The sequence below is a fragment of the Bombina bombina genome, chromosome 6 (genome assembly GCF_027579735.1).
Source record: "Bombina bombina isolate aBomBom1 chromosome 6, aBomBom1.pri, whole genome shotgun sequence".
Lineage (NCBI taxonomy): Eukaryota > Metazoa > Chordata > Amphibia > Anura > Bombinatoridae > Bombina > Bombina bombina.
Window position 1 is genome coordinate 324,344,158 of NC_069504.1, and position 23,590 is coordinate 324,367,747.

A 23,590-nucleotide genomic window follows, 5' to 3' on the forward strand; every position below is an offset into this window, starting at 1 on the left:
AGACTGGCGTCGGTCGTGACGATGACCCACTCTGGTCTGCAGAAGCTCATTCCCTGGGACAGGTGATCCTGGGTTAGCCACCAACGGAGTGAGTCTCTGGTCTTCTGATCTACTTGAATTACTGGAGACAAGTCTGTATAGTCCCCATTCCACTGTTTCAGCATGCACAGTTGTAATGGTCTTGGATGAATTTGCGCAAAAGGAACTATGTCCATTGCTGCAACCATCAACCCTACTACTTCCATGCACTGAGCTATGGAAGGTCGTGGAACAGAGTGAAGAACTTGACAAGCGTTTAGAAGTTTCGACTTTCTGACATCTGTCAGGAAAATCTTCATTTCTAAAGAATCTATTATTGTCCCCAAGAAAGGAACTCTTGTCGACGGAGACAGGGAACTTTTTTCTATGTTCACTTTCCATCCGTGAGATCTTAGAAAGGCCAGAACGATGTCTGTGTGAGCCTTTGCCTTTGAAAGAGACGACGCTTGTATCAGAATGTCGTCCAAGTAAGGTGCCACTGCAATGCCCCTTGGTCTTAGAACCGCTAGAAGGGACCCGAGTACCTTTGTGAAAATCCTTGGAGCAGTGGCTAGCCCGAATGGGAGGGCCACAAACTGGTAATGTTTGTCCAGAAAGGCGAACCTTAGGAACTGATGATGATCTATGTGGATAGGAATATGTAGATACGCATCCTTTAGATCCACGGTAGTCATAAATTGACCCTCCTGGATTGTAGGTAAAATCGTTCGAATAGTTTCCATTTTGAACGATGGCACTCTGAGAAATTTGTTTAGGATCTTTAAATCCAGAATTGGTCTGAAAGTTCCCTCTTTTTTGGGAACTACAAACAGATTTGAGTAAAACCCCATTCCTTGTTCCATGGTTGGAACTGGGTGTATCACTCCCATTTTTAACAGGTCTTCTACACAATGTAAGAATGCCTGTCTCTTTATTTGGTTTGAAGATAAGTGAGACATGTGGAACCTTCCCCTTGGGGGTAGTTCCTTGAATTCCAGAAGGTAACCCTGAGAAACTATTTCTAGTGCCCAGGGATCCTGAACATCTCTTGCCCAAGCCTGAGCAAAGAGAGAGAGTCTGCCCCCTACTAGAACCGGTCCCGGATCGGGGGCTACTCCTTCATGCTGTTTTGGTAGCAGCACCAGGCTTCTTGGCCTGCTTACCCTTGTTCCAGCCTTGCATCGGTTTCCAAGCTGGTTTGGTTTGTGAAGCATTACCCTCTTGTCTAGAGGCTGCAGAGTTGCAGGCCGGTCCGTTCCTGAAATTGCGAAAGGAACGAAAATTAGACTTATTCTTGGCCTTGAAAGGCCTATCTTGTGGGAGGGCGTGGCCCTTACCCCCAGTGATGTCTGAGATAATCTCTTTCAATTCTGGCCCAAAAAGGGTTTCACCCTTGAAAGGGATATTAAGCAATTTTGTCTTGGAAGATACATCCGCTGACCAAGACTTTAGCCAGAGTGCTCTGCACGCCACAATTGCAAACCCTGAATTTTTCGCCGCTAATCTAGCTAACTGCAAAGCGGCATCTAAAATAAAGGAATTAGCTAACTTAAGTGCCTGAATTCTGTCCATAACCTCCTCATACGGAGTCTCTCTACTAAGCGACTTTTCTAGTTCCTCGAACCAGAACCACGCTGCTGTAGTGACAGGAATAATGCACGAAATAGGTTGCAGGAGGTAACCTTGCTGTACAAAAATGTTTTTAAGCAAACCCTCCAATTTTTTATCCATAGGATCTTTGAAAGCACAATTATCCTCAATAGGAATAGTAGTGCGCTTGGCTAGTGTAGAAACTGCCCCCTCGACCTTAGGGACTGTCTGCCATAAGTCCTTTCTGGGGTCGACCATAGGAAATAATTTCTTAAATATAGGAGGGGGGACAAAAACATAATTTATGTAAGAACTTACCTGATAAATTCATTTCTTTCATATTAGCAAGAGTCCATGAGCTAGTGACGTATGGGATATACATTCCTACCAGGAGGGGCAAAGTTTCCCAAACCTCAAAATGCCTACAAATACACCCCTCACCACACCCACAAATCAGTTTAACGAATAGCCAAGAAGTGGGGTGATAAGAAAAAAGTGCGAAAGCATATAAAATAAGGAATTGGAATAATTGTGCTTTATACAAAAAAATCATAACCACCACAAAAAAAGGGCGGGCCTCATGGACTCTTGCTAATATGAAAGAAATTAATTTATCAGGTAAGTTCTTACATAAATTATGTTTTCTTTCATGTAATTAGCAAGAGTCCATGAGCTAGTGACGTATGGGATAATGACTACTCAAGATGTGGATCTTTCCACGCAAGAGTCACTAGAGAGGGAAGGATAAAATAAAGACAGCCAATTCCTGCTGAAAATAATCCACACCCAAAATAAAGTTTAATGAAAAACATAAACAGTAGATTCAAACTGAAACCGCTGCCTGAAGTACTTTTCTACCAAAAACTGCTTCAGAAGAAGAAAATACATCAAAATGGTAGAATTTAGTAAAAGTATGCAAAGAGGACCAAGTTGCTGCTTTGCAAATCTGATCAACCAAAGCTTCATTCCTAAACGCCCAGGAAGTAGAAACTGACCTAGTAGAATGAGCTGTAATCCTTTGAGGCGGAGTTTTATCCGACTCGACATAGGCATGATGAATTAAAGATTTCAACCAAGATGCCAAAGAAATGGCAGAAGCTTTCTGGCCTTTTCTAGAACCAGAAAAGATAACAAATAGACTAGAAGTCTTTCGGAAAGATTTAGTAGCTTCAACATAATATTTCAAAGCTCTAACAACATCCAAAGAATGCAACGATTTCTCCTTAGAATTCTTAGGATTAGGACATAATGAGGGAACCACAATTTCTCTACTAATGTTGTTGGAATTCACAACCTTAGGTAAAAATTCAAAAGAAGTTCGCAACACCGCCTTATCCTGATGAAAAATCAGAAAAGGAGACTCACAAGAAAGAGCAGATAATTCAGAGACTCTTCTGGCAGAAGAGATCGCCAAAAGGAACAAAACTTTCCAAGAAAGTAATTTAATGTCCAATGAATGCATGGGTTCAAAAGGAGGAGCTTGAAGAGCCCCCAGAACCAAATTCAAACTTCAAGGAGGAGAAATTGACTTAATAACAGGAAGATTAGCAATCTTTCTGTGAAAAAGAACAGAAAGAGCAGAGATTTGTCCTTTCAAAGAACTTGCGGATAAACCTTTATCTAAACCATCCTGAAGAAACTGTAAAATTCTCGGAATTCTAAAAGAATGCCAAGAAAAATGATGAGAAAGACACCAAGAAATATAAGTCTTCCAGACTCTATAATATATCTCTCTAGATACAGATTTACGAGCCTGTAACATAGTATTAATCACAGAATCAGAGAAACCTCTTTGACCAAGAATCAAGCGTTCAATCTCCATACCTTTAAATTTAAGGATTTGAGATCCTGATGGAAAAAAGGACCTTGCGACAGAAGGTCTGGTCTTAGCGGAAGAGCCCACGGATGGCAAGAGGCCATCCGGACAAGATCCGCATACCAAAACCTGTGAGGCCATGCCGGAGCTACCAGCAGAACAAACGAGTATTCCTTCAGAATCTTGGAGATTACTCTTGGAAGAAGAACTAGAGGCGGAAAGATATAGGCAGGATGATACTTCCAAGGAAGTGATAATGCATCCACTGCTTCTGCCTGAGGATCCCGGGATCTGGACAGATACCTGGGAAGTTTCTTGTTTAGATGAGACGCCATCAGATCTATTTCTGGAAGCTCCCACATTTGAACAATCTGAAGAAATACCTCTGGGTGAAGAGACCATTCGCCCGGATGCAACGTTTGGCGACTGAGATAATCCGCTTCCCAATTGTCTATACCCGGGATATGAACCGCAGAGATTAGACAGGAGCTGGATTCCGCCCAAACCAGAATTCGAGATACTTCTTTCATAGCCAGAGGACTGTGAGTCCCTCCTTGATGATTGATGTATGCCACAGTTGTGACATTGTCTGTCTGAAAACAAATGAACGATTCTCTCTTCAGAAGAGGCCAAGACTGAAGAGCTCTGAAAATTGCACGGAGTTCCAAAATATTGATCGGTAATCTCACCTCCTGAGATTCCCAAACTCCTTGTGCCGTCAGAGATCCCCACACAGCTCCCCAACCTGTAAGACTTTCATCTGTTGAAATTACAGTCCAGGTCGGAAGAACAAAAGAAGCCCCCTGAATTAAACGATGGTGATCTGTCCACCACGTTAGAGAGTGTCGTACAATCGGTTTTAAAGATATTAATTGAGATATCTTTGTGTAATCCCTGCACCATTGATTCAGCATACAGAGCTGAAGAGGTCGCATGTGAAAACGAGCAAAGGGGATCGCGTCCGATGCAGCAGTCATAAGACCTAGAATTTCCATGCATAAGGCTACCGAAGGGAATAATTGTGACTGAAGGTTTCGACAAGCTGAAATCAATTTTAGACGTTTCTTGTCTGTCAAAGACAGAGTCATGGACACTGAATCTATCTGGAAACCCAGAAAAGTTACCCTTGTCTGAGGAATCAATTAACTTTTTAGTGAATTGATCCTCCAACCATGATCTTGAAGAAACAACACAAGTCGATTCGTATGAGATTCTGCTAAATGTAAAGACTGAGCAAGTACCAAGATATCGTCCAAATAAGGAAATACCACAATACCCTGTTCTCTGATTACAGACAGAAGGGCACCGAGAACCTTTGTAAAAATTCTTGGAGCTGTAGCTAGGCCAAACGGCAGAGCCACAAACTGGTAATGCTTGTCCAGAAAAGAGAATCTCATGAACTGATAATGATCTGGATGAATCGGAATATGCAGATATGCATCCTGTAAATCTATTGTGGACATATAATGCCCTTGTTGAACAAAAGGCAAGATAGTCCTTACAGTTACCATCTTGAACGTTGGTATCCTTACAAAACGATTCAATATTTTTAGATCCAGAACTGGTCTGAAGGAATTCTCCTTCTTTGGTACAATGAAGAGATTTGAATAAAACCCCAGCCCCTGTTCCAGAACTGGAACTGGCATAATTACTCCAGCCAACTCTAGATCTGAAACACATTTCAGAAATGCTTGAGCTTTCACTGGATTTACTGGGACACGGGAAAGAAAAAATCTCTTTGCAGGAGGTCTTATCTTGAAACCAATTCTGTACCCTTCTGAAACAATGTTCTGAATCCAAAGATCGTGAACAGAATTGATCCAAATTTCTTTGAAAAAACGTAACCTGCCCCCTACCAGCTGAGCTGGAATGAGGGCCGCACCTTCATGTGGACTTAGAAGCTGGCTTTGCTTTTCTAGAAGGCTTGGATTTATTCCAGACTGGAGATGGTTTCCAAACTGAAACTGCTCCTGAGGATGAAGGATCAGGCTTTTGTTCTTTGTTGAAACGAAAGGAACGAAAACGATTATTAGCCCGGTTTTTACCTAGATTTTTTATCCTGTGGTAAAAAAGTTCCTTTCCCACCAGTAACAGTTGAGATAATAGAATCCAACTGAGAACCAAATAATTTGTTACCCTGGAAAGAAATGGAAAGTAGAGTCGATTTAGAAGACATATCAGCATTCCAAGTTTTAAGCCATAAAGCTCTTCTAGCTAAAATAGCTAGAGACATAAACCTGACATCAACTCTGATAATATCAAAAATGGCATCACAGATAAAATTATTAGCATGTTGAAGAATAATAATAATATTATGAGAATCATGATCTGTTACTTGTTGCGCTAAAGTTTCCAACCAAAAAGTTGAAGCTGCAGCAACATCAGCCAATGATATAGCAGGTCTAAGAAGATTACCTGAACACAGATAAGGTTTTCTTAGAAAGGATTCAATTTTCCTATCTAAAGGATCCTTAAAGGAAGTACCATCTGACGTAGGAATAGTAGTACGTTTAGCAAGGGTAGAAATAGCCCCATCAACTTTAGGGATTTTGTCCCAAAATTCTAATCTGTCAGACGGCACAGGATATAATTGCTTAAAACGTTTAGAAGGAGTAAATGAATTACCCAAATTATTCCATTCTCTGGAAATTACTTCAGAAATAGCACCAAGAACAGGAAAAAGTTCTGGAATAACCACAGGAGATTTAAAGACCTTATCTAAACGTTTAGATTTAGTATCAAGAGGACCAGAATCCTCAATTTCTAAAGTAATTAGTACTTCTTTAAGTAAAGAACGAATAAATTCCATTTTAAATAAATATGAAGATTTATCAGCATCAACCTCTGAGACAGAATCCTCTGAACCAGAAGAGTCATTAGAATCAGAATGATGTTCATTTAAAAATTCATCTGTATAAAGAGAAGTTTTAAAAGATTTTTTATGTTTACTAGAAGGAGGAATAACAGATATAGCCTTCTTGATGGATTCAGAAACAAAATCTCTTATGTTATCAGGAACATTCTGAACATTAGATGTTGATGGAACTGCAACAGGTAATGGTACATTACTAAAGGAAATATTATCTGCATTAACAAGTTTGTCATGACAATTAATACAAACAACAGCTGGAGGAACAGCTACCAAAAGTTTACAGCAGATACACTTAGCTTTGGTAGTTCCAGCACCAGACAGCGATTTTCCTGAAGTATCTTCTGACTCAGATGCAACGTGAGACATCTTGCAATATGTAAGAGAAAAAACAACATGTAAAGCAAAATTGATCAAATTCCTTAAATGACAGTTTCAGGAATGGGAAAAAATGCCAAGGAACAAGCTTCTAGCAACCAGAAGCAAAGAAAAAATGAGACTTAAATAATGTGGAGACAAAAGCGACGCCCATATTTTTTTAGCGCCAAATAAGACCCCCACATTATTTGGCGCCTAAATGCTTTTGGCGGCAAAAATGACGCCACGTCCGGAACGCCGACATTTTTGGCGCAAAAGAACGTCAAAAATGACGCAACTTCCGGCGACACGTATGACGCCGGAAACAGAAAGATTTTTTGCGCCAAAAAAGTCCGCGCCAAGAATGACGCAATAAAATGAAGCATTTTCAGCCCCCGCGAGCCTAACAGCCCACAGGGAAAAAAGTCAAATTTTTAAGGTAAGAAAAATAATTGATTCAAGTGCATTATCCCAAATATGAAACTGACTGTCTGAAAATAAGGAATGTTGAACATCCTGAGTCAAGGCAAATAAATGTTTGAATACATATATTTAGAACTTTATTAAAAAAGTGCCCAACCATAGCTTAGAGTGTCACAGAAAATAAGACTTACTTACCCCAGGACACTCATCTACATGTTTGTAGAAAGCCAAACCAGTACTGAAACGAAAATCAGCAGAGGTAATGGTATATATATATAAGAGTATATCGTCGATCTGAAAAGGGAGGTAAGAGATGAATCTCTACGACCGATAACAGAGAACCTATGAAATAGACCCCGTAGAAGGAGATCACTGCATTCAAATAGGCAATACTCTCCTCACATCCCTCTGACATTCACTGCACGCTGAGAGGAAAACCGGGCTCCAACCTGCTGCGGAGCGCATATCAACGTAGAATCTAGCACAAACTTACTTCACCACCTCCATAGGAGGCAAAGTTTGTAAAACTGATTTGTGGGTGTGGTGAGGGGTGTATTTGTAGGCATTTTGAGGTTTGGGAAACTTTGCCCCTCCTGGTAGGAATGTATATCCCATACGTCACTAGCTCATGGACTCTTGCTAATTACATGAAAGAAAGGTATGCCGGGCTTCTCCCACTCCTTATTCACTATGTCCGCCACCCGCTTGGGTATAGGAAAAGCGTCGGGGTGCACCGGAACCTCTAGGAACTTGTCCATCTTGCACAATTTTTCTGGAATGACCAGGTTGTCACAATCATCCAGAGTAGATAGCACCTCCTTAAGCAGTGCGCGGAGATGCTCTAATTTAAATTTAAATGTCACAACATCAGGTTCTGCCTGTTGAGAAATTCTACCTGAATCAGAAATTTCCCCATCTGACAAAACCTCCCTCATGGCCACTTCAGATTGGTGTGAGGGTATGACAGAGCAATTATCGTCAGCGCCCTCCTGCTCTACAGTGTTTAAAACAGAGCAATCGCGCTTTCTCTGAAATGCAGGCATTTTGGATAAAATATTTGCTATGGAGTTATCCATTACTGCCGTCAATTGTTGCATAGTAACAAGCATTGGCGCGCTAGAAGTACTAGGGGTCTCCTGCGTGGGCAAAAGTGGTGTAGACACAGAAGGAGATGATGTAGAACTATGTCTACTCCCTTCATCTGATGAATCATCTTGGGCAACTTTACTATCTGTGGCAGTACTGTCCTTACTTTGTTTGGACGCTATGACACAATTATCACACAATTTTGAAGGGGGAGACACATTGGCTTCCATACATACAGAACATAGTTTATCTGAAGGCACAGACATGTTAAACAGGCTTAAACTTGTCAATAAAGTACAAAAACCGTTTTAAAACAAAACCGTTACTGTTTCTTTAAATTTTAAACAGGGCACACTTTATTACTGAATATGTGAAAAACTATGAAGGAATTGTTCAAATTTAACCAAATTTTCACCACAGTGTCTTAAAGCATTGCACCCCAAATCTTAGACCTTTAACCCTTAAAATGACGAAACCGGAGCCGTTTACAGTTTTAACCCCTCTACAGTCCCAGCTACAGCCTTTGCTGCGACTTTACCAAACCCAGGGGGGTATACGATACCAAATGAAGCCTTCTAGGAACCTTTTCAACTACTTTCAGACCCACACACATGCAGCTGCATGTCCTGCTCTCAAAAGTAACTGTGCAGTAATGGCGCGAAAAAGAGGCTCTGCCTACTACAGAGAAGGCCCTTCCTGACTGGGAAGGTGTCTAAACCAGTGCCTGACGTAAAAAAACGTTCCCCAAAGTTTATAAAGTGTGAATTTCAACATCAAGCTGTATAAAATGCCCAAATAAAGCAATCGATCTAGCCCATAAAAGTGTCTACCAGTTTTATAGCCCATATTAAGCCCTTTATTCTGTTTGAGACTAAGAAAATGGCTTACCGGTCCCCATGAGGGGAAATGACAGCCTTCCAGCATTACACAGTCTTGTTAGAAATATGGCTAGTCATACCTTAAGCAGAAAAGTCTGCCAACTGTTTCCCCCAACTGAAGTTATCTCATCTCAACAGTCCTATGTGGAAACAGCAAACGATTTTAGTTACTGCTGCTAAAATCATACTCCTCTCACAAACAGAACTCTTCATCTTTTTCTGTTTCAGAGTAAATAGTACATACCAGCACTATTTTAAAATAACAAACTCTTGATAGTAGAATAAAAAACTACAACTAAACACCACATACTCTTCCCCATCTCAATTGGAGATGCTGCTTGTTCAGCGGCAAAGAGAATGACTGGGGTGGGCGGAGCCTAGGAGGGACTATATGGACAGCTTTTGCTGTGCTCTTTGCCATTTCCTGTTGGGGAGGAGAATATTCCCACAAGTTATGGATGACGCCGTGGACCGGACACACCAATGTTGGAGAAAAGAATACTATGAGAACAAAGAAACTTTGATGATACAAGTAAATTGGAAAGTTGTGTAAAATTGTATGGCCTATCTGAATTCTGAAAGTTTAATTTTGACTAGACTGTCCCTTTAAGGTGTTTTTTTGCCTTTTTTTAATTTAACCTAGGAGAAGATTTAGCCATTAATTTACAAAATAATAATGCATAGTATACCTCATAAATATTTTAAATATATTGTTGAAAATAAATTAGAACATAAAATACCTTTACAAATTTGCTGAAACATAGAGTAAATACCTTTAAGATGCAGATTGCAGCTAAAGTAAGTCGAACTCCAGAGGGTGGGTTCTGCATTGTTTTTAAAAGTGTTATATCACTGGCTTTCAAAGTATCAAGCGCTGCAATAGCAGTATTTAGTACAGGCATAGCAACACTTAGCTTCTGCTCGCATTCATCCTAAAATCAAAACAAATTGCAGGGATTACAGAACAAAGAAACAGATCATTACATAATTGTAAAGTTTGTAAAAAAAATATGTGTATATATATATACATATATATATATATATATATATATATATACTACCTCCCTCTCAAATTATCTCAAGTCTTATAAATAAGATAGAGCAATCACCTGCAAAATAATGTTTACCTTGTAAAACAAATGTTCACCTTGACATTAATGTAAACTGACAAAATGTTTGTATAGGGAAAATGGTAATTAAAATAAGTTACATTTTACATTGTAAGGTAAAAAAAGTTTAACATTGTGACATTTAAAATATATTGTTGCTTCTTCTACATTTATCCTGGTATGTCTCAGAATTAAAGGGACACTGAATCCAAATTTTTTTCTTTCGTGATTCATGCAATTTTTGAGCAACTTTCTAATTTACTCCTATTATCAAATTTTCTTTGTTCTCTTACTATCTTTATTTAAAAAAAGAAGGCATCTAAGCTTATTGTTGGGTTCAGCACTCTGGACAGCACTTTTTTTATTGGTGGATGAATTTATCCACTAATCAACAAGAACAACCCAGGTTGTTCACCAAAAATGGGCAGGCATCTTAACTTACATTCTTGCATTTCCAATAAAGATATCAAGAGAATGAAGAAAATTTGATAATAGGAGTAAATTAGAAAGTTGCTTAAAATTTCATGCTCTATCTGAATCACGAAGGAAAAAATGTGGATTCAGTGTCCCTTTAAGTAACATTTGCATGGTAATCTTATTTTTTATTATTGTTATTTTTTTTTTAAATTCTATTGTTTGAAATGGCAAAATTTTGGCAAACATTCAAACATTGCTTCATATAAATGATTGTAGCCGTTTGTTCATTCAAAAAGAATGTGCTGAAACCTTCACCCAACCTTGCTCATAATCTCACACTTCTTGTATTTAAATTTTTCCTTTATGCTTCCACTCTCAACTTTTGTCTATTTTTTTGATGTTACCTTAAAGGGACTGTGAAGTCAAAATTAAACTCTCATGATTCAGATAGAGCATACAATTGTAAACAACTTGCACTCCTTTTACCTAATTTGCTTTTTTATTCTTGGTAATATTTGTTGAAAAGTATACATAGGTATGCTCAGGAGCACTACTGGGAGCTAGCTGTTGATTATTGGCTACAAATATATGCCTCTTATAATTGGTTAAACCACTATGCTAGCTTACAGTTGTGAATTTTTGCTTCTTCAACAAAGAATACAAAGATAATAAAGTAACGTTGATAATAGAAGTAAAAAGGAAAGTTGTTTAAAATATGTATGCTCTGTCAGAACCATGTAATCCTTTTTTATTTTCATGTCCCTTTAATCCTCACAATTCACATTAAAGGGACAGTAAAGTCAGAATTGAGCTTGCATGGTTCAGATAGACAATGTAGTTTTAAATGTCCTTATAGTATCTAATTTACTTTATTCTCTTGGTGTCCTTTGTTGAAAAACATACCTAGGTAGGAGCAGCAATGCACTACTGTGAGCTTACTAGTGATTGTTGGGTGCATATGTATGCCCTCTTGTCATTGACTCACCAGACATGTTTAGTTAACTTCCAGTAGTAGCTTCTCCTTCAACAAAGTATACAAAGAGAACAGAGCAAATGTGATAATAGAAGTAAATTGGAAATTTGTATGATCTAATTGAATCGCTAATTAAAAAATTTGGATTTTGTGTCCCTTAAATCGCTATAGGATTCCTCCACCAGCTTTTCTGAACCATCCACCAAACATCACATCCTCCATTTTCACATCCTGTTTCAATACTCATATTGTGCCCTCTCTCCAGATTCATTATCTTCCTTGATAACCATATTGAAGGGTGGACATAACATATATGAGTGTGGGTGCTATGAGCTCTAATATGGATTGACAGTACTATCTCTATTTTTCCGCTGAGCATTGTTTGTCCATAGGTGGAGTGGGCTTGCACTGGGAAATTGTATTCGGATATTGAGGTTGCATTTTTGCCGCCTTCAGCCGTTTGTGAATTGTTATAGCAACCCCTTACAAGGATAGGAAAAAGGTGTGGCTATTTTATTTAATACAAACAATTAGAATATAACTTAAGTACTAAAGAAATAAACAAATAGGAAAGGTACATTATTGTACATTTGGAAGTGATGGGGTATCCGATCATATTATGTAATATATGGAAAATATAACAAACTAGACTCAGGGGTCTATTTATCAAAGCGTCAACTGAAAATATGCAGGAATTCCGCATCGTAATTGTTGCGAGATTGATCTGACCTAGTTACGTGTGACGTAACATACGATCCCACGAACTCAATCCAACGCAGATCGATGATTATGTCATTACAGATGTTCCAAATTCACTTTCGACTCTGACACTTTTTCCAATTTATCAAACTTTTAACAGGTACGCTTGCGGCTATTCCGACGCACCGTACCTGGTTTTCAAACCACCACCCTGACCCTTGAGGCCACGGATGCTATAGAAATCAATGGGAGTATGAAAGCAACGAAAGCTTATGTTCGATGCTGCAAGAGAATGAAATATACCCCATTGATTTCTATGGTTGAAAAAAAGTTACGTTTACATCTAACACCCTAACATAAACCCTGAGTCTAAACACCCCTAATCTGCCGCCCGACATCGCCGCCACAAATAAATTGTATTAACCCCTATCCCGCCGCTCCTCGACACCGCCGCCACTAAATAAACTTATTAACCCCTAAACCTCTGGCCTTCCACGTCACCACCACTAACTAAACCTATTAACCCCTAAACCGTAAGCCCTCACACCACCAAAAACTAAATTAAGCTATTAACCCCTAAACCTAACAACCTATCTTAATATAAATTAAAACTTACCTGTAGAATTAAAATAAAAAAATTTAGACTATAAATTAACCTACCCTATTATACTAAAATTAAATTAAACTACCAATTAAATAAACTAAATTGCATATTAAAAAAAAACACTACTAAAAGTATTTAATATATACAATTAAACATTATTACAAAGTCCTAAATTACAAAAAACAAACAAATGCTAAATTACAAAAAATAATCTAATCTAATAGGCCTATCAAAATAAAAAGCCCCACAAAATAAAAAACCTAGCCTACAATAAACTACCAATGGCCCGCCTGGATGTTGGGACTTCAGAACTGTAAGTGGATCTTCGGGGGTTAGTGTTAGGATTTTTTTAAATTTTTTTGGTTGGGTTTTTATTTTAGATTAGGGTTTGCGCTTGTAAAAGAGCTAAATGCCCTTTTAAGGGCAGTGCCCATCCAAATGCCCTTTTCAGGGCAATGGGTATTTTAGGTTTTTTTTAGAGTTAGGGTTTTTATTTGATGGGGTTGGTTGGGAGGTGGGTTTTACTGTTGGGGTTGTTTGCATTTTTTTTCTACCATTGGTAGTTTATTGTAGGCTAGGGTTTTTTTTTTATTTGGGGGGGGGGGGGCCTTTTTTTTATTTTGATAGGGCTATTAGATTAGGTGTAAAAAAAATTATTTTGGATAATTTCGTTTTGTTATTTTTTGTAATTTAGTGTTTGTTATTTTTTTGTAATTTAGTGCTTGTTTTTTGTAATTTAGGACTTTGTAAAAATGTTTAATTGTATATTTAAATAATTTTAGTAGTGTTAGGTTTTTAAAAATGTAATTTAGTTTATTTAATTAGTTTAATTTAATTCTACAGGTAAGTTTATATTAAGATAGGGATCTTGTAATTTTATTATAAAGTTAAGGGGTTGTTAGGTTTAGGGTTTAATAGCTTATTTAATTTTTTTGGCGATTTAGGGGTTAATAGCCTAGGTTTAGTTAGTGGTGGTGATGTGGGAGGCCAGAGGTTTAGGGGTTAATAAGTTTATTTAGTGGCAGCGATATCGGGAAGTGGCAGATTAGGGGTTAATATTTATATTAGTGGAGGCGATATCGGGAGCGGCAGATTAGGGTTAATAGGTTTATTATAGTGGCAGCGCTGCGGGAGCATGGCGGTTTAAGGGTTAGTAGATAGTTTATGGGTGTTAGTGTACTTTGTAGCAGTTTAGATGGTATAAATAAAGTTGGGAAAAACACGAATAACAGCCTCATCAATGACTGTTAGTTAACAACAGTCCGATGCTCATTGCGCCGTACTTGGTGCGTGTGTTTTTGACGACTTTTTTTTATAAATATGAATATCGTATTCAGATCCATGCCTGCAATGTTTGGCGATGCAGTATAGTTGACGCTTTGATAAATATCCCCCTCAGATGTGACTTATATGTTAAGAAGCAGCGAAGATCTCTAAACCTGGATCACGCAGCTTCATAAATATCGACCTTAATCTCAAAGATATTTGGAGAATAGGAAACACAGATACAAAGTTATTTACATGTAAATCAAAATGTCTTGAATGCTGGAAGACAAAATGCTGGGTCTGGAACTAGAGTCAGATATTAAAATAAATTGTTTTATCAAATCATGCATATATTTGGTTAAATATATCCATAGATAAATAATTTGCTAACATTGGGAAATGTTTCTATCCTAGCTATTTTCTGTCTAATACACGCTTTTAAAACTGGCTAACAAGTAAATGGAAAGAGTATTATGCATAATGGGCTAGAATACGAGAAATTACATTTAAAGGTACACTTAAAACTCATAATAATACTGTCTGATAATTTTTTTAGAGAATAAAATAAATAAAAAGTTATAAGGGCTCAAAGATATGAGGTCTCAGTTGTTAGAAAAAAAAGGAAGCAGGAACATTTCTAGCAAATTTACGGCTAGATTTAGAGTTTTGTCGGTAACGACCCGCGTAGCTGACGCATGCTTTTTTCCCCCCGCACCTTTTAAATACCGCTGGTATTTAGAGTTCACAGAATGGCTGCGTTTTCAGTGCGTTAGGCTCCAAAAAAGGAGCGTAGAGCATAATTTACCGCCACTGCAACTCTCGATACCAAACCTAAAACTGCAAAAAAGCAGCGTTAAGCTCCTAACGCAGCCCCATTGTTTCCTATGGGGAAACACTTCCTAAGTCTGCACCTTACACCCTAACATGTACCCCGAGTCTAAACACCCCTAACCTTACACTTATTAACCTCTAATATGCCGCCCCCTGCATATTATGATTAACCCCTAATCTGCTGCTCCGTACACCGCCGCAACCTACATTATCACTATGTACCCATAATCTGCTGCCCCTAACATCGCCGACCCCTATATTATATTTATTAACCCCTAATCTGCCCCCCCACAATGTCGCCTCCACCTACCTACAATTATTAACCCCTAATCTGCCGACCGGACCTCACCGCTACTATAATAAATGTATTAACCCCCTAATCCGCCTCACTAACCCTATAATAAACACCGCCGACCCCTATATTATATTTATTAACCCCTAATCTGCCCCCCACAATGTCGCCCCCACCTACCTATAATTATTAACCCCTAATCTGCCGTCCGGATCTCACCGCTACTATAATAAATGTATTAACCCCTAATCCGCCTCACTAACCCTATAATAAATAGTATTAACCCCTAATCTGCCCTCCCTAACATCGCCGTCACCTAACTTCAAGTATTAACCCCTAATCTGCCGACCGGACCTCACCGCTACTCTAATAAATTTTTTAACCCCTAAAGCTAAGTCTAACCCTAACACCCCCCTAAGTTAAATATAATTTAAATCTAACGAAATAAATTAACTCTTATTAAATAAATTATTCCTATTTAAAGCTAAATACTTAACTGTAAAATAAACCCTAATATAGCTACAATATGAATAATAATTATATTGTAGCTATTTTAGGATTAATATTTATTTTACAGGCAACTTTGTATTTATTTTAACCAGGTACAATAGCTATTAAATATTTAAGAACTATTTAATAGCTACCTAGTTAAAATAATTACAAAATTACCTGTAAAATAAATCCTAACCTAAGTTACAATTAAACCTAACACTACACTATCAATAAATTAATTAAATAAAATACCTACAATTATATACAATTAAAACTAACACTACACTATTATTAAATTAATTAAATAAATTACCTACAAATACCTACAAATAAATACAATTAAAAAAACTAACTAAAGTACAAAAAATAAAAAAAGCTAATTTACAAAAAATAAAAAAATTAATTACAAACATAATAAAAATATTACAACAATTTTAAGCTAATTACACCTACTCAAAGCCCCCTAATAAAATAACAAAGCCCCCCAAATAAAAAAATGCCCTACCCTATTCTAAAATTAAAATAGAAAAGCTCTTTTACCTTACCAGCCCTTAAAAGGGCCTTTTGCGGGGCATACCCCAAAGAATTCAGCTCTTTTGCCTGTAAAAAAAAACATACAATACCCCCCCCAACATTACAACCCACCACCCACATACCCCTAATCTAACCCAAACCCCCCTTAAATAAACCTAACACTAAGCCCCTGAAGATCTTCCTACCTTGTCTTCACCATGCCAGGTATCACCGATCGCTCCAGGATCCGAAATGTTCCTCCAAGCCCAAGCGGGGGCTGGAGATCCATAATCCAGCAGCTGAAGTCTTCTATCAAGCGACGGCTGAAGAGGTCCAGAAGAGGCTCCAAAGTCTTCATGCTATCCGGGCAGAAGAGTAGATCCGGACCGGCAACCATCTTCTTCCAAGCGGTGACAAGCGGCTCCATGTTGAAGACCTCCAGCGCGGATCCATCCTCTTCTTGCGACGTCCTAAGTCCAAATGAAGGTTCCTTTAAATTATGTCATCCAAGATGGCGTCCTTAAATTCTGATTGGCTGATAGGATTCTATCAGCCAATCGGAATTAAGGTAGGAAAAATCTGATTCAGCCAATCAGATTGAGCTCACATTCTATTGGCTGATCGGAACAGCCAATAGGATGCAAGCTCAATCTGATTGGCTGATTCAATCAGCCAATCAGATTTTCCCTACCTTAATTCCAATTGGCTGATAGAATCCTATCAGCCAATCGGAATTCGAGGGACGCCATCTTGGATGACGTCATTTAAAGGAACCTTCATTCGGACTGTAGGGACGTCACAAGAAGAGGATGGATCCGCGCCGGAGGTCTTCAACATGGAGCCGCTTGTCACCGCTTGGAAGAAGATGGTTGCCGGTCCGGATCTACTCTTCTGCCTGGATAGCATGAAGACTTTGGAGCCTCTTCTGGACTCTTCAGCCATCGCTTGATAGAAGACTTCAGCCGGATGATGGATCTCCAGCCCCCGCTTGGGCTTGGATGAAGATTTCGGAGCCTGGAGCGATCGGTGATACCTGGCATGGTGAAGACAAGGTAGGAAGATCTTCAGGGGCTTAGTGTTAGGTTTATTTAAGGGGGTTTTGGGTTAGATTAGGGGTATGTGGGTGGTGGGTTGTAATGTTGGGGGGGTATTGTATGTTTTTTTTTACAGGCAAAAGAGCTGAATTCTTTGGCGTATGCCCCGCAAAAGGCCCTTTTAAGGGCTGGTAGGTAAAAGAGCTTTTCTATTTTAATTTTAGAATAGGGTAGGGCATTTTTTATTTTGGGGGGCTTTGTTATTTTATTAGGGGGCTTAGAGTAGGTGTAATTAGCTTAAAATTGTTGTAATATTTTTATTATGTTTGTAATTAATTTTTTTATTTTTTGTAAATTATCTTTTTTTATTTTTTGTACTTTAGTTAGTTTATTTAATTGTATTTATTTGTAGGTATTTTATTTAATTTATTTATTGATAGTGTAGTGTTAGGTTTAATTGTAACTTAGGTTAGGATTTTTTTTTTTTTAATTTCTTGTTTCTTTATTTTTCAAAAAACAGCATTACAACAAATATAGTGCAACAACATAAGTGAATAGAGTCACAACTGATAAGTTCACCGAACAAATAGCTCCATTCCATATCTGTAAAGATATGGTCCAGTTATATTAGACCTAGTAGTCTCTGAATCGGGTGGAAAGTTAGTCTCTTTGTGGTCCATTCCAGGGCTGCATGAGTAATTAAACAAGGAACAACAAGAAAATAATGTTATACAAATTTTACAAAACTTACCAAACTTTCAGGGATTACAATACGAACATCACATAATACACCCAGTGATGACATTTTTGTCCGGGAATAATCAGATAGGAAACTTAGAGCTGAAAAAAGACTGGTAAAGGACAGGCCAGGAGACCATATTCACATTTATTAGATGGGATGGCTATGAATCCCTTTGTTTATATAGAAATTGTTCCCAGAGGAACATCATGTCTTGGAAGAAATCCATAAGGCCTACTCTGAAGTAATGATATCTCTCTAGAATCAGAGTGTTTTTTACTAGCTCAATCCATTAGGTAACAGTAGGTAACAAAGGGCCTTTTCAAAATTTAGGTATGAGCCGCTTGGCTGCATTTATCAAAATCTGATAGAGTGGCCTCCTAATTTTACATGGGATGTTAGATAATACATTAAATAGAATTGTTTCCGGAGAAAGTTCAAAATGAAACTCCTATTATATGCATGCTTGTGTGTGGATTTTGGGCCCAAAAGGCCTTCATCCTCTCACATTCCCACCAGATATGGGTACATAGTGCCCACCCTGGCCACAACCTCTCCAGCATTTGTCATTAGCGTTTTTAAACATGTATTTTAACCTGCTAGGGGTCAGATACCATCTAGTAGAGATTTTTAAATTAGGTCTCCAAACCTGCTGCAGAGTGTGCTGATTGAGCTGTGGCTTTAAGCCATGAGGACCACTGCTTGGTAGAGAAATTTGAATGCATTTCCCTCTCCCATTTAAGAACGTAATTTGGTAGCCCGGTGTAGTAGGATTTAAGCAGGCATCGATACATTAAGGAAATAACTTTTTGTGGATGTTGTGCTGAGGTGCAGAGGGACTCAAACACTGTTAATTGTCTCAACATATCCTTATTTAACTTGTGCGTGGCCAAAAAATTTCGTACCTGGTGGTAATATAACCAGGAATTAAATGGGTACAGGTCCCTTTCTAACAATGTGTCTCTCAAGGCCATTTGCCCCTGCGACAGTAATAGGTGTATGGGTAAGAATTCTGTCAGTGATTGTCCTGAAGTGTCATCAATTAATGCTTTTTTCAAATTGACAGGAAACTCTCTATTGGGATGTAGAATTGTCAGTGGCGAGTAAGCTGTAGTGATTAAGCGGGATTTGTTTCTCAATAATAGCCAATCGGACCATGTTTCTTTTAAGATTGGGTATTTATCTAGTGATTCCCAAGGTGGTTTTTGTGGGGCCCAACAGAGGCTGCCCCATATGGGGAGTGTCAGCCAGTTGTGCTTTCTAAAATGAACACATCTCTTGTAAGAATTTCTCCCCTGCCTACACCAGTCCATTACCCGGTTCAGAGAGGAAGCTTGTTTGTATAAAAGGAGATTGGGAACTCCTAGCCCTCCATCTTCTTTGTGTGTGAACATAGTACTTTTAGTTATCCTAGGTGGCCTACGATACCATATGTACTCACCCATGATAGACTGCAATTTACCTATAAGACCTCTAGTGCCAGGTATTGGGAGGGCTTGCATAATATATAGAGCCTTTGGTAAAAAGGTCATCTTGGCCGCAGCTATTCTACCCAGCCAAGAGATATGTTTTGGGAGCCAAGAGGAAGTCAAGCTAGCAAACTCCTCAATTAGTTTTCCGTAGTTCAGCTTACGGAGATCTTCCAAATTTAATGATAGGAATATTCCTAAATATTTTAATGCACGGGTCTGGACTTTATACGGATGCTTTTGGGTCAGTCTCATAATGTCATTAGCCGATAAGTTTATTGGGAGTAGTTCAGACTTATTATTATTAATAAAAAATTGGAGACTTCACCAAAGGTTTTTAATTCTCGTTGCACTACAGGTAGGGATAGATCTGGTGCTGTCAATGTCATCAAGACATCATCAGCAAACATTGCTAATTTATAAGACTCCTCTTTAATTATGATACCATGAATCTCGGGGTTTGTACGAATTTTTTCTGCCAGGGGTACTAAGGACAAAACAAATAGTAGCGGGGACAGAGGGCATCCCTGGCGGGAACCATTTCAAATTTCAAAATGGTCTGAAAGTGTTCCATTTACTCTGACCTGGGCGGTGGGGTTAGAATATAAAGCTAAAATTTTATTTATAAATTTATTAGGGAAACCAAATTTTAAAAGGGTTGCCTGTAGATAGGTCCAATCCAGCCTATTGAATGTTTTTTCAGCATCCGTGGATAAAAGCACTGATGGGGTATTTGAGTTTTTCACATAATCTATTAGGTGAAGGACTTTACATATATTATCTCTAGCCTCGCGCTGTGGGACAAAACCAACTTGATCATGGTGAATCAAATTTGGGAGGAATCTGTTAATTCTAGTAGCCATTATCTTGGCATATATTTTCAGGTCAACATTTAGCAAGGATATAGGCCTAAAATTTATCGGGGAGGTTGGGGGCTTACCAGGTTTAGGAATAACCGAGATGTGCGCTTTGCATCATCGTGGTCCGGGAAACAGTTTGAGTCTGAAATGCTATTAAAAAGACCATGAAGGTGTGGGACAAGCTGCGACTTAAAGATTTTAAAATATTTATTTGAGAAGCCATCTGGACCAGGGGCTTTGTCCGGCTTCATACCCTTTATAACTTCTAAGATTTCTTCCTTGCTAATAGGGGAATCTAAAAAATCTCTCTCTCTAGATGAAAGCCTGGGAAGCCTTATATTACGGAGATACTTGTCACATAAAGACCTATGAGCTTCAGTCTGTCTATTAGGGAATAGGTTATATAACTTATGATAAAATGTTTGAAAAGATCTGCCTATAGTTTTTGTGTCCTCTATTGTAACACCTTGTGGCGAGACCAGAGAATGAATGTAGGATTGTAGTCTTTGTTTTTTTAAACGCCCTAGCCAATAGTTTTTCCCGATTTATTACCCTCCCCATAATACTTCTGCTTTATATACAGTTGGTGGCGTTGGGATTCTATTTGTAAATGCTGGGATAAACTCTTACGTTTTGCCTCCAGGGCTTCAAGCAATGATTGGCTATTGGGGTTAAATTTTAAGAGGTAGTCTGCCTCTGAGACTTCTTGTGCCAATTTAGTGTAAGCTATTAAAGATTGTCTAGTCCTGAAAGCCTTAATCTTAATAAATTCACCCTCTTATAAAAGCCTTATGCGCCTCCCAAATTGTGGTGGGACTAGATTCTGGAAGGCTATTAAGGGAAAAATACATATCTAGCTGTTTGCTTAGTTTGTCTAAAGTCTGGGGATCTGATAGCAGTGAGTCATCTAATCTCCAAGTGAAGGGTTTAATTGGGATTGAGGGCCATATCACGGAGCATTCCACTGCAGAATGATCCGACCATAACGTGTGTTTTATATAAATATTTTTAACTAGGGATAGCGCCAGATGATCCACTAATACATAGTCAATCCTAGAGTGGCTTCGTTGCGGATTGGAAAATTTTTTTTTGTCTTTAGTGTGGGGATGGAGATACCTCCATGCATCATGGAGTGTCATAGATTTTAGATCTCTCCACACAGAGGAAAGCATTTTATGGCTAGTCTTGATATTAGGGTTCGAACTATCCAAGCTTGGGTCTAAAACAATATTTAGGTCTCCCGCAACTATGAGAGGGCACTTATAAATATCCATGACCTTAGCAGTGACATGGGAGACAAACGTCTCTTGATTAACATTGGGGGCATAGAGGTTAACTATAGTTACAGGTTTGCCAAACAGCAAACCCACCACAACAAGATACCTGCCTTCTTTATCCTTTTCAATTTGTAAAAGTTTAAACGAGATAGATTTATGGATAAGGAGACTGACTCCATTTGTTTTTTTAGTTACATTAGTGCAGTGGTAGTGCTGAGGGTAATGTGAGGAAAAGTATTTAGGGATAGAGTGACCTTTAAAATGGGTTTCCTGTAGCAATAATATATGTCCCCCTCTCTTGCGTAAATCTCGTAAAGCCAGACTCCGTTTATTAGGGCAGTTAAACCCTTTAACATTCTGCATAATGATTTGAATTTTTTGTTCTGACAGCTGTATCTTAACCATGTTTACTTATGCTGTGGGTGTGTGAGTGTTAGTAGACCAACCTCTACTCTGGGTGTAACTTCACATTCGCGTGCAATCCCTGAACATAACATATTCATACTTAGAATTAACAATAATACTAGAACATTAACTAAGTTTAAATATACACAACAGGTGTAACCAGTATAGAAGAAGAATACCATCTTCTCAAGTAGGAGAACTAATCCCCTAATGGGCATGATTATATATTTTAGAAGCACGAAATACCATCTAGTTTAAATTAAACAAAGTAAATTGTCGCCTCCATCGGGCCACGCGGAACATTCCCACATGAGTCCGTCAGAGCCGACAACGTACAACATTGATTGACCTGATATGAGTTCGACATTGTGAATCAGAAAAAGAAAAAGAAGGAGGGTCTAACATCAAAATTAATCTAATACTCATAATATAAGCTCCGACATTGCAATGTCAGGGAGCGTAGCATAATATTCAAAAAATAGAATACATTACAAATAATACAGTCAACAATTTCAGTTTCAGTCTCACTGTATGATTACTGCACATCATATACTTAGCTGTTCTTCATAAGGTTAACGGAGTTGCAACCATTTTTGCACGAGGTCAAAACCGTGGGAGAAGAAGAAGGTTGTAGCACAAATCAAAAGGCAACCCCGGTTTGTCACCCTGGCATTTCAGAGGTTGAAGGCCCAGATTTGGGTTTGCGGGGCTTCTTGGAAGAAACCTCCTGCCATTCGGCTCTTTGAGGGAGAGGTGGTGGCAGTAGAGATCCTGTAGTGGTTGCTTGATCCAGGTTTTCCTGAGGTACAGGCAGCGTAATGTCCAGCTCTTTGCATATCTGATCCATATCAGAAGATTGGCACGTTAACTTTCTGCCTTTCCAATTTACTTGAAGGTGAAAAGGGTGGCCCCATCTATAGGGGATATTCAAATGTCTGAGTTTGATCGTTAAGGGTCTAAGCTCCCTCCTTTTCAGTAGGGTCCTGGGTGTCAAATCCTCAAATAGTTGCAATGGCTCTGTTCTAAATGTAATTGGATGCTTCTGCCTCGCCTTCTTCATTATTTCCTCCTTCATAGGAAAACTGGTGACTTTGATGATTACATCCCTTGGCGGTTGATCCCCCAAGGGTTTGGCTCTCAGGCCACAGTGGCGTCATCTCCAGTGTCTAATAAAAATGTGAAAAGGCCTTGTATGTTTGACTCTAGGTCTGCTGGAGATATGGTTTCAGAGATTCCCCTTATCCTAATATTGCTACGCCGGCTCCTGTTCTCTAAATCATCGATTTTGTTCTCCATTTGAGCCATAGCGACATCTTGTTGCGTAGCCTTAGCCCTCAGGAAAGTGAGATTAGAGCAGGAAAGGTCTGTTTGACCCTCCAGTTTCTCCACCCTAAGCCCTATGTCTACAATATCTTTTTTTATCTCTGCTATTTCTTCCCGGATGCACTGCTTAACTTGGCTGACTAATGCAGTAAAGTCTTTTTTAGATGGTAGTGAGTCCAGAAGAGCTTTAGGGATAGTGATAGCTGGGCTCGGGATATCAGGATCTGATTCTGAGGATGATGATGGGGAG

At 38.7% G+C, this 23,590-nt stretch overlaps 1 protein-coding gene across 1 annotated transcript in view; it reads right to left on the bottom strand.

Annotated features, from left to right (window-relative positions):
* The window catches only part of LOC128664413 (dynein axonemal heavy chain 3-like), a 2,586,207-nt gene that overhangs the window by 646,753 nt on the left and 1,915,864 nt on the right, over window positions 1–23,590 (bottom strand). The window contains exon 57 of the mRNA XM_053719244.1: window positions 9,811–9,969. Coding sequence (XP_053575219.1) covers window positions 9,811–9,969 — 159 coding nt within the window. The remainder of the gene's footprint in view (window positions 1–9,810; window positions 9,970–23,590) is intronic.